Source organism: Primulina eburnea, chromosome 11 (assembly GCF_022965805.1).
Source record: "Primulina eburnea isolate SZY01 chromosome 11, ASM2296580v1, whole genome shotgun sequence".
NCBI classification, from domain to species: Eukaryota; Viridiplantae; Streptophyta; class Magnoliopsida; order Lamiales; family Gesneriaceae; genus Primulina; species Primulina eburnea.
Window position 1 is genome coordinate 11,661,175 of NC_133111.1, and position 13,225 is coordinate 11,674,399.

General features: G+C 35.3%; 1 protein-coding gene across 1 annotated transcript; it reads right to left on the reverse strand.

The window, feature by feature from the left end:
- Window positions 1-262: 262 nt before the first annotated feature.
- Window positions 263-10,388, reverse strand: LOC140805398 (uncharacterized). Its single transcript, XM_073161669.1, has 3 exons — window positions 10,359-10,388; window positions 10,166-10,218; window positions 263-710 (listed from the first exon to the last, which is right to left on the reverse strand). The coding sequence occupies exons 1-3, from the start codon at window positions 10,386-10,388 to the stop codon at window positions 263-265; spliced, it is 531 nt and encodes a 176-aa protein (XP_073017770.1).
- Between the last annotated feature and the right edge of the window lie 2,837 nt (window positions 10,389-13,225).

Consider the following 13,225-nt stretch of genomic DNA (forward strand, 5'->3'; position numbering starts at 1 on the left):
TTCTTGCCTTTGTTTTGGGCTCCCCTTTTCGTGCCAGACGATGAGCCTACTAGAAGAACATGATTTTCTTTCTTAATTGTGGCCTCATAAGCAGTAAGCATGTTGACCAACTCTTCAAGGGTGGCCTCAAACTTATTCGTATTAAAATTAACTACAAATCCATCGAACAAGGGGTGCAGTGGCAACAGGATAATATCAGTCGAGATCTCACTAGGAATAACTACGTCAAGTCCGACCAACTTCTTAATGAGCCCAAAATAAACTACTTCTCTTTGTTGCGAAGTGAGCCAATCGGAACACTATACTCATGGACTGAATCCCCATCTCGCAAGCATGTAGTTATGAGTTCTTTAACATTATCATGTCTCTCTGAGCGAGTTTGTACACCATACAGTTCTTTCAAATGAAGGTGAATGTCAGCAGCATTCACCGCCTCCTCGAACCTCTTTTGAAGTTCATTCGACATAGAAGCCAACATGTAGCTCTTAGCTTGAAGATCATGGTCCCACCATTTCTCAAGCTTAGCCAACTCAGTCTCACTGATATCTGAAGGTGTTTCCCTCGGTGGCTTTTTATCAAGCACATGCACAATATTTTCCAAGTTCAGAACAATCTCTAAGTTTTGAAACCAGTCATTATAGTTAGGGCTAGTCAACTTGTTTTGATCGAGAATTATTGAAAGCGGGTTACGAGTCGTCGTCGTAAATATACTGAAAAGAAAAACATATAATGGTTACTGATTATTTTAAAATAATTTTAAGATATAAAATATGGAACACTCCGTGTTTCGCCTCACATTTAATAAAGACCCAATAATATGACGCTGTTTATTTTCGCGTGTCAAACCGACCCATTAATATTAAATTGCAGTGGATGGTCGCCATGAGTTCCTCCAATAATATAAGTTGAAGTCATGGGAGTTCCACGCAATTGACATCATATGTCTGTTGGAAGTCGCATCTTTTTGGCGTCCAGGCCTCCCCAATAATATGAGTCATACACTGTCTGTGGGTAGCGTTCAACATGGAACCACAGTTGATGGAAGGCAAGAATGAATTAAACTCTTTTAATTTTTACTTGTGTGGTTTGATATAAATTTTGAATCTTATTCAAAATGAGGGATTTTAATTTTAAAATTGTCTCATATTTTTATTTAAAATCGCGTGCCATTTTTGTATGTTTGCCGGAGTCATGCAACTATATTATTTAATAATATACATACATGTATACTACTATATATCGCATATATCATAATATGACATTCAAGAATAAATAAATAAGGATGATCGATCGCCAACACTAATAGATCCATGTGAGCTAGACATGGATCCAGATCCGAAACCTAGGTGAATGCAGAGATGCAAATGCAACTTATTGCAAGAGCTTCTAATATTTTACATGTATTCATCTTGTGCATCGGGCCCACCATCTTCTAGTCTTGATCTTTCACTGTTTCTAATAATTATATTTAAATAGTCATGACACATAAGGGATACATATCATGGGGTAGGAACAGGTAATAAACTGGGCTCACTTTAATAATATCAAATATTAACAAAATGAATAAAACAGTAAAAGATTCTAACATAGACCTAACACATTGCACAAGGCTCTCGATCATCCTCCATGCATTTAATATCATATATTAACATCAACTAATTAAAAAAATATAATTAATTGATTAAATCATGCATATAATAATATTATCACTAACCACCATAATTATTAAAAAATTAAATAAACATATCGGACAAGCGTGCCTGCCAAGTGCGCACAGCTATGCGTAGGACGCAAGCACATTGCGCACATTGCGCGCAGGCTGTGCGTAGATGGCGCGCACGCTGCGCGGACGCTCCGCACCGGTGCGCGACCTTGGGTGCAAGGTTAGCCCGGAACAATTCCGGGCAGATTTGAAAATAATTTATTTTCGAAAATCTGATAAAATAAAATTTTTATAGTGCATTAGTTTTTTGAAAAATTTTCTTGTGTGGTTAGAATTATTATTCAACATGATTTAAAACCATACGATATAGAAAACCTGACTCTGATACCACTATTAGGTCATCGTTTTTCTCGTGTCCAAAACGTAGCGGAATTTTTGAAATTTTATTTTGACGTTCAAAATATTCTTTGGACACTCGTATGGTTTATATTAAAAAAACATTAATTGGGAGTTAAAAAAATATATTTTTAGTGAGTTAATTCACTCGTCTCCAACTATTCCGGTATTTACGGATATAGCTTTTGTTGAATTTTCCCTACGAACTTTCTTCAAGAACTCCTAATCCGGTCCACAACTAAAATATGAATTCATCTTCTAACTTGTACCAGAAAGTATGAAAATTATTTTGTATTTGAGATCTAGAAAACAAAATAGGTTCAAAACCTTTTGAGAACAAGAACGGCCGATTGAAAATTGGAGACTTTCTCCTTTTCTTCTCAAGCTTGGGTCCACCCTTTTTTTTATTGTTATTTTTTCGGTGGTCTCTTCCAATTAATAGTCAAAGTAACATATATATTATTAATTTAATTAACTAATTGTCATTTCTGTAATTAATCATATTAATTACGTTAATGAATCTCAATAAAATCCTTGAATGGCTCACAACTAATCATCTAATATTATTTTCTTTGTGTGCAAGTTTTAAATTATGGTATCATGAATATTTTTCATATTACATAAATCAATATCATATTTAATAAAAATTTAATGAGCTATATTTTAATTCATTAAAACATAATTTAATTATTAAAACTCATTTGGACTTTAATAAATTAGCATTATGTACTTATATTCTTACAAGTCCATGATTCATGCTCTCATTACATTAATCTCATCATAATCCTGATCGACGATCCAATATCATCGATGTAACAATTTCAACTTGTTTGTTATTGTAATGCACACTTTAATTTTGAGATCACCAATGTCTAAATAAGACGGATGCATTCTCTTTGACTGTTTTAGCAATCATACTCTCAAAATTTCTATAAGCTTTTATAAACTTTATTTATAAGCTTATCGAGAGTTGCATATTAATTCGATAGCTATGTGATACAATCATTAAATATTCATAGTGTCATCGAATGAACAACTAGGGAACTCTTTCCCTAATGTATATCTCACACTCTGGCAAGATATTTCATGCACTATTACTACGTTAGATCATATAGGATATCAACACCTGTAGGTGAGCGGTGAATCCCCGACTACAATGTGCTGGCTCTTACATATGTCATAATTGCACCCAACCACGCCACCTTGTGACCCTTGCAGAGTCGGTAACCGAGTCAAAGCACAATCCTAGTATGTAGAGCCTCGATGTTGTCTCGGGTCGTAAAGACTAATCATGTACAATCACAACCACAGATTTTTCCTATCAATGAATGAAAACCACTTGAAAAGTCCGAGGGAATGTTGTTCGGTATAATCATCGTATGATTACCCGTCTGTATGATTGGACATCTCTATGTCCTTACCGTGAAACACAGTACACAACATCACAGATGCTAGTCTCAATTTCAAGCGACATTTATCCTTGTTTTAGGCGGCTCAATCAAATACAATTTTACAAATAAGTTTCAATATCGAATTACGATTCATTTGTATTAAAATATAATCAATGATTTTATCTATGCTGACTGCATATGTATACATATAAAGTAAAATGAAACCATAAAAAGTTAAATTATATTAAAATAAATATTGTTTGTTACACTTGAGTCAAAAAAATTCATAACCAATCATTGGCTTGCAGGACATCTACTCTAACATATTATTTTTCAAATAACTAAGAAATTAAAGTGATAAAAAAATAAATAAATAAATAAACGACTTGAACATATCGTGCACGATACATGCATATATTTGTTTTGAACTATTTCGAGGGTATGTTAAGGAGGATGGCATTTCGGTCAATGGAATATTTTGAAATAATAACTTTTTTTTAAAAATTTCCACTTTACATAAAAAAACGTATATATAAATAAAATATTGGAGAGTGAATAAATAAATCGAAGTGTAAATAATATTGGCATATCTATATTATATAACTGGTAATAATTATATATTTGATATTATAGGATCGAACGCTTGTCGGTTTACTAAAACTATAACCGATGGTAATAATGCGACTCCAATATGTAAAATTCTATAATAGGTAGAGCAAATAATAGTATTCGATATATATATATAAGTTGAAAGTGCACTTGGAGAGATGGACTTGAAATCCATGGATCTCAATAAATTTTTTTGTTTACAATGAAACAATAGATCAAATTTTAAATTCATATTTTACTTATTTACTCATGAGTAATACAAAGTAAAATGAATTTCAAATACATCATTATTTAGCAAACTTGAAATACCTCCTTATTAACATGAAATATTATATAAACATGTAAGAAGCGAATTTGAAATTTATGGTCTTATTTCTCTAAACAACAAAAATATATTTGAATAAATTTGAAATTCATGTATTTAAAATATATTAATCCAAGAGCAACCTGAAAGAATTCCATCTGATACGTTTATATATGTGGTAATTAATTTTGCCCAATATGCAATACTTGAGCTAGCGTTATGTAAACTAATGGCAAATATTACAATCAATTAGGGAAAGATTTGTTGATCGTTTTTGTTTAGTCTCTTTTGTACAGTATTTGCATGCATACGTTTGCAAAACAAACAAAATAGGTTTAATTAATTTAGTTGTCCCACGAATCAAAATATTCGAATGAAAATAGAACGATATTTAATATATCAACGTGCATGTAGTTTGACGACACCTCGTATATTAATGTGCCAAAGATAACGATGGAAAATGTATAAAAAGATAGCTACGGTTGTTTCATTTTGGCCCTTACAAGTCTCCCCGGGGGTCGTACTTTATGCGGCAGTCGGCTCTGTAATTAGTATTGCATCACTAAACTGCAACTTCGTTGTTCATGATTCAAATAATTCATAAATGTGAATAATGAGAAAATTGTAACTTCCGTGTTTGTCGCTTTGTAATTTTAATCTTTTGTTTGTCAAAATTAAATTTTAGTTTTGTGTTATTTCAATTTTAGTCCGATGCGGTAGTGCTGATGTGATGGTGGATACTCGAGTCCTACATCAATGTCTGGTTAACGTTACATCAATGTCAGATTAACGCTACATTAGAAAAAGATCAAAAACATATAGATGTGATTCAGAACTAACTCTCTAACTTAAATTCTGATTCTGAAAATTATGATCACAATGAGGTGAAATCTCTAGGACACAACTTGGACAGACTTTTGGCCTTTGAATATGGTGGGTTTGATCCTCATAAAGAGTTTTGAAGATCGAATACATGTAAAACATTGAATCTTATTTAATATTGTATTTGCATCCTTACATTAACCTAGATTACGGACATGGATCCGTATATGGCTCGTACAGATCATCTATCTCTCGGTTATCGATCATCTTTTATTATTTATGATGTATGTGATATGTTATAAATAATCAGTATATACGTTATTATTAATATAATAACAAGAGTTGCATGAATCCGGCAAGCATACAAACCACATGGCACGTGTTTTTAAAATTAATGATGAGAAAAAAAATTTAAAAATGAAATCTCTTATTTTGGATAAGATCCAAAATTTAAATCAAACTCATTAAAAGGAAAATTAAAAGAAAGTCTAATATTTCTTTGCCTTCCATCAATGGTGGTTGCATGATGAACGCTACCCGCGGTTAGTTTCTGGCTCATTAAATTGGGGAGGCCTGGACGCCGGAAAGCTGTGACTTCAACTGACATATTTGATGTGAATTACGTAGAACTTCCATTGCTTCGGCTCATAAAATTGTGGGATCTCATGGTGACCATCCACTAAGGTTCAACATTGATCATGATGGGCGGAATCGACACGTGAAGAGAAAGAGGATCATAAAACCGGACCCTCCTCAAACGTGAGACAAAATTACATAAGGGTTGCAAGATTGGTTGGGAAATTATTCTAAATTCGGAGAAAATGACATATACACTAATGTCAGTCTTACTGAACTAACAAAGCATACAAGATGGTAGGACCATAGTATGCAAGCTAAAGTGTAATATGTTCGTTTCTATGTCAAATAAACTTTAGAGACAGTTTGAGGAAATGTTGAATGCTGCTGACCTTCGAATGCATATAGGAGAGTTGCATGGTGCATGAAACTCGTACAATAATGCACATCACTTTCAAATAGCTCATGACTATACGCATGCAAGATGGGGCTCCAACCCATGAATGTGGTGTACATATGATTGGGCTTATTGAGAAGGTGGTGGGCCTGAAATTGATGATTTCTAACGAGTTACTTGATGGCATCATTTTTTTGTCATTTTTTCCTCATTTGACGGGTTTCTGGTGAACTTGAATTTGAATAAGATAAAAAATAGCCTAGAAAAGCTAGTCAATATGTTTATCACTTATGAGGTCATCATAAAGCATGAAAATTTTGTTTTCTAGTGTGCTTCTCGTCAAGAACGAAATATGACCCACGAGGTAAGGGAAAGAAATGTTATGCCCTATACAAGAAAAAACAAGCCGAATAAGAGGCAAGCTCCAAAGGACACTTAAAGGACCCTGAAGGATCTTTTGCAGAGCACCTTGAGGTGCTTCAAACAAAATATTCTCCAAGAGCTGCAATAGCTCGTGTTCTAAGAATGTATACACCGATGAATTAGATCGAGTTTGGTATAGAACCAAGCGGAAAACACTCGAAATAATCTTTCGTTAATAAAACTGATATATTTTTATATCTTGTGTAATTGAATAACCAAAAGACTAGATTAATTTTTGCATTCATTCGTTCAGTTATGGTTAGAAATGAACCAATGGTTGCTCTAACTAGTTAAATCAGTTTGAGAACAATAGTTAAATAGTTAATTACACAAGATAAGTTTATGGATGTTCGAAGACTTCAACTGCTCCTACGTCAACCCTTCTACCACCTCGGGTAGGATTCACTAGAAGACCTTGATCGATACAAATACTTGTATAAACCCACCCAGCTTAGGACTTACCCACTGCCTAACTGAACTCCTGGATTAACTGAAGGCAACACCTTCCAGTCAACACTTCTTTAACGTCTATGTGAGAAAGACTACATACACAAGTTTAACGTCTTTGTGCAAGAATATATTTAAGTGGTGGTGTGTGTTTGTGTGAGAACTGATCTCTGAATACTACCCGAAAGTGTTCTCACGCACTGAGGGAAATATGTTTCTAAACTAAAGCTGATAACACATTTAAGTGTTCTCTCGACTGGGCTGAATGGTTTCTCTCTTAAGCTCATATGACTTTGAAGCATGCCCTTTTCTTTTCTCTCTTGTGTTGTGTTTTTCTTCACTGATCTTCACCCTCTATTTATAGGCGCGAAGTTTGATCTACAGTGAGATTCAGTTATTGTATCCGTTGCATTTTGAATCTGTTCCTCGAAATTTGTCTTGTTCTTTCTGGAACACTTTTGTCTTTAAGCTCTGATGCAACGTACATTATTGTCCTTTGACTGGACAAATGTTTTTGCACCTTTGCCCACAGCTGGATTCCACTTATATCAGCTTGTCTTGGTCTGCAACTGATTGCTCCTAACTGATTTTCTGAACTGATAAATAGAACCGGTCTTCAGTTGGGATGGTAAAATCAGTTGACTCGTCAGTGGAACTGATTTCACTCTTGTTCAGTTGAACTGATCTTCAGTTGGGCTCTTCATCAGTTGAACACTCCTTCGGCTGGACGGGCTTCTGAGGTTCTTCTGCTGAACCACCTATCAACTGAACATTCAGTCGAACTCATTTACAACACATCAGTTGAACTATTTCAGTTTGGTTGATCAGTTGATGCTTTCAGTTGGCGTCTTCGACAGCTTCAGTTTTGGCTGGTAACTGATTATTTCAGTTTCAGCTCTCTGCGCACTAAGATAGATTATTAAAAACAAACAAACAAACAATTTTTGTTAACATAAAAATTAAGATTGCGAATATGAAATGTTCTAACAGACCCACAAAGCCCGATAAGTCAAAACATGTTTGTTTCACTGCAAGAAGTCTGGACATAAGAAATTATCTGGGCCAGAAATGTTTTGGTAATGATTAGTGATCTCTAGAGACATGTGAGTCCTATTTGGAAGGAAAAATTACCAAAGTCCCTTTTCTAAGGAAAGTGGAACGTGCACATGATCTGTTGGATTTGATCCATATAGATGTCTGTGGCCCGCTAAGTATTAGCACGAGATATGATCATTCCTACTTTAATACCTTTATTGATGACCATTCGAGGTATGAGTATGTAAATTTATACAAATTTGAAGCATTTGAAAAGTTCAAAGAATTCATAGCAGAAATAGAGAAACAATTAGGAAAGAGTGTTAAAACACTTCGATCAGATCGAGTTGGAGAATACTTGAGTACTGAGTTTCAAACTTCCTTAAGAAAAATGAGATTCTCTCACAGTGGACTTCACCTACCACACCCCAGTTGAATGGTGTGTCAGAACGTCGTAATCGGATATTAATAGACATGGTTCGATCTATTATGGGATTCACCGGATTTTCGTCATCTCTTTGAGGATTTACTCTTGAAACAACGTCAAAGTTGTTGGACCAATTCCATACAAAGGCATCAGATAAAACTTCATATGAGATATGGATGGAAAGCCATCCAAATATTTTTACTTAAGTGAAACGACCTCGACTTTTTTTTTTAGATCATAAACTCGAAAATTACTAAATAAAATAACTTAACATTTCTGTAACTTATAATATTTTAACATTTGAATCTCAAGTGCATAAAATAAATTTTTAAATCGTCAACTAACCAAAAATCTTACACTGACCTTTAAAAAGATCAACTAACAATATAATAAAACATAAAATTCCTAATAAAATCATTAACAATAAATCTTTTATCTATCAAGTTAATGCAGAAAATAAATGTCCCTCGGGAGTGTACTACCGCACTCGATCCACTCAAGTATCAGTGCCTCCTCATATCATCAAATCTAGCATCATTCAAACCTAGTGAGTCTAATGACTCAGTACGTTCTAAACATGAGTAGCAAATAATATATATACAATAACATGAAATAAAAATCATAATTTTATTTTAAAATAGATTTTTAGCATAAATAAATCATAAAATCGTTTTAATCGTAAAGCTTTCAATTCTTTATCATTTTGGGTGAAGTTTGATCCTTTAAAGTGACTAGCTTTTATCCTCTGGTCGACTGATTAGTCTTCAACTCCACACGGACCATGGGGGTGGGCACTAGGCTCCGCTATGGAAATAAGACCTCCGGGGCTTTTTCCCGTAAACGAGTTCCCTCTAGGGCCTTTTCTCTCATGACATCTCCACAAAATTGTAAGTTCACCGTTTCTTCTTAAAACGGATCCCCCACATATCATATATTATTTGTCACAGTCAATTCATTTCCCTCAAAATAATTTTTCATTTCTTTTAAAACATAAAATATCATAACTTTCCAAAAATATCATTTTTACAGTAAAAATTGCACAGTTTTATCATAAATCATAAAATATCTTATTTTCATCAAAATAATCATTTTAAATCATTTAGCATGCGTTATGATCTCTTCGGGATGCTCTCAAGCTTTTTCGAAATTACCCAAGTGTAAAATAACTGGTTTCCCCTAGACGTAAAGATTCTCGATTTTGAATTTTTCTTACTTATAATGACACGGGCTTATCCTACATAATTATTTAGCTTAAAATCTAATTTTCATAATTTTATTCAGCTTAAAATGAGGCTTTCTAATTAATTATTTAATTAACAATTCGTGAGGTGATTAATTCTCGATTAAATTCAAACTTTAATATCTTCCCAAACTTTAAACGCAATGGTTCTAATTTTTATTCATTAATTTTGAAATATGACCCTTATTAGAACCCACCGAGCCATCTCTCAATTTACTCGAGCCACGCCCGAGCCACCTCGAGTCAAACTCAAGCCAATTAATCTAGGAATCCTACTAACCGAGCCCATCCCATTGAACCAGCCCTGGCCCGATCGAGAATCCTCTTTCTCCTAAGCCCAATTGGTGCGAAATTCTCCTAGGTTCACTAGGACTCCTAGTTATCTTAGGACTCAACCAACCCCTTGACCCTCAACCAGCACTGCCCCTCACTGACCTTGGACCACGCTCAGCCTCGTCCCAGACGAGCCCATGCCCTCGAACCAGCACCTAACCCACGCAAATCACCTTGCGCACAACCATGAAACACGCGACTCCCATCCCATTGAATTGTTGGATTCCTAGTCGAGCTAGGACTCTCCTAGCCTATCAAACAGCGACTAGGACTCTCCTAGATCACGACCTTCTACCTTGCTTCCCTTCGAGCTGCCTCGAGTCATGTCTGCACCAGGCCTAGCCTCAACCCCGATCCACCTTCCCTAGACTCTAATTGAAGAGCATAGCCAGCCCCAGCCAGCCGCGAACTCCCCCTTGGCCGCTGCTGCCTTGCTAGAGTGTGGGGAGAGTCCTAGTTCACTAGGACTCTTACCTAGACACTCCCTCAAATCCTAGCCTTCCTAGGACCCACCCTAGCCCTAGACCGAGGCCATCACTGCCCCTGAACCAGCCCTGGCCTAGCTCCAACAACCCATGTAAGCTAGCCGACTCCATGACCATCCTAGTGCACATGGATTGACTCGAAAACCCTAGGACTCCTCTCCCTTGTTACCCCTCGGTTTCTAGCCTTGTTTTCTTTTAATTTTATACATATTCCCTTCATATTTCATCCTACATTGGCAGCGTAATCATTGGGAATCTTTTCATGATCACATATACGTAAAACATTGAAAACTTTTGAAGATATTTTCAAAACGATGAACCAATCGTACAAACGTATTTTTCATGCATAAACAATTATAACATGCATATTATGATTTGAATGATGCGTCAAAGGGTTTAGAAAACGTGCATTTGCATTTAAAACGCCCGAGTATTCAATTGTTGGAGAGATTGTGAAGATGGGCGACCGGACGACAAAGAATCCTAGCTTTTCTTCCCTCTCCTATTTTCGAAATTATGGTGTGTGTATTGTGTGAAAATCGGCTGAATAAGGGTGCTTGGGAAGCTTAGGTATCATATTTATAGATTTAATTGTAAGTTAATGGGCTTTGGTTTTGGGCCTCCAAGTATATAAGCAATTGAGCCTACTCAATTTAATTAAATTGGGCCCAATAACTCTTATTTAATTAAAATATAAAAGTTTGCAAAATTTAGTTTCCAAAAATAATATTTTTGATCTTTTTAAAAACTCTTTGTTTGTCCAAAACCGGCTTCCCGGGAAAAGTCGAGCTCGACTCGTAAAATAATTCGAACTCAATCCATAAATTGTTAACGCTTCCATAAAAGCTAGACTAAGCAATAGAGTACCTCGCATCTTTCCCTATTCAATTTGTCGATTTTCTTCTTCAATATATGAAAATGACAGCTTACGGTGACATGAATCGTAAATGCATGAATAACATTTTTAGAAAATTAAATCATTTTTAATCATATTAGGAAACCTTGCAAACATTTAGTGAAAAATAAATATTCTTGTCTTGGTCGTTTTCGGTCTCCTTTCCCATGCCTATTATCGAATATTCAGGTAAAATCCTTCAACTTCATGAAATCATGTCATATAATCATTTGATCATGCAATCATACCTTTAATCATTCAATAAGCATCATGTAAGCATTTAAAGTAAATTAAATAAAACAATTAAGTAATTCAACTAATTTTGCATGCATGTGGTTTACGTAGGTTGTTTTTCAGACATTACATTAAGAATATATGGATGTCCTGCATACGTGAAGTAGGCCGTGGGAGAAAATTGGATAGTAGAGACAATTTGTACTTCTTTGTGGGATATACATAGAATTCTGTTGGATATTACTTCTATCATCTGAGTGAAACAAATGTGTTTGTTTCAAGAAATGCCACCTTCTTAGAGAATGAATTTTTATTGGATAGAAAATACGGGATGATAGAACTCAATGAGATTTGAGAACCACCCACCACACAAATAGTAGAACCCACACCCCAACAGCCAATTGATGAAACACAAGCTCTTAGGAGATCTGAAAGGGTCTCAAGGTCGCCTAATAGGATGAGCCTGCTTCTTTAATAGAGCAAAGGTGAGCCCATTCCTGGATGTGATCCAAGAAACTTCAAGGAAGTATAGTCTGATGTCGATTCATCTAAATTGCTTGAATCCATGTAGTCCGAGATAGACTCCATGTATTCGAACCAAGTATGATCCTTAGTAGATCTACTTGGACGAATTGTTCCCATAGGAAGCAAATGGATTTATAAAAGAAAACTTGGAGCAGATAGGAAAGTGGTGACCTTCAAAGCTAGATTGGTGGCAAAAGGATATACTCAAATGCAAGGTATTGACTACGAGGAAACATTTTCTCCAGTCTTACTGCTAGCCATAGCAGCATGGTATGAATATGAAATATGTCAGATGGATGTGAATCCTTAGTAGGGATATTAAGGAAGAGATTTACATGTCTCAACCTGAAGGATTCGCATCAGTAGAAAGTGAGCATAAGGTATGCAAACTTCAAAGATCCATTTTTATGGACTCAAGAAGGCATCAAGGAGCTGGAACCTCAGATTTGACAACACTATCAAAGAGTTTGATTTTGCAAAAACCCTGAGAAACCTTGTGTGTACAAGAAATTTAGTGAGAGTGTAGTCACGTTCCTGGTACTTTATGTTGATGACAGACTACTCATTGGGCATGATGTAGGATGTTGCATTCAACTAAAGTATGGTTAGCTGGCAAATTCTCCACGAAGGATATGGTTGAAACATCATATGTATTAGGGATACAGATTTATAGGGATAGATTGGAAAGGATGCTAGGGCTTACGCAATCCACATATATCGATACCATACGGAGGAGATTCTCTATAGAGGAGTCCAATAAAGGATATCTCCCAATGTCTCATGGTGTGACTCTATCCAATCCTATGTTCCCTAAGACTGACGAAGACATAGAAACCATGAGCCACATCCTATATGTATCTGCTATATGCAGTATTATGTATGGTATGATATCTACTTGACCTGATATTGCATAGCACCAAGTGTTGCAAGCAGATATCAGTTGAATCTCGGTCCATTTCATTGGAAAGCCGTGAAGGACATTCTTAAGTACTTAAAAAGAACTAAAAATTTGTTCATGGTTTT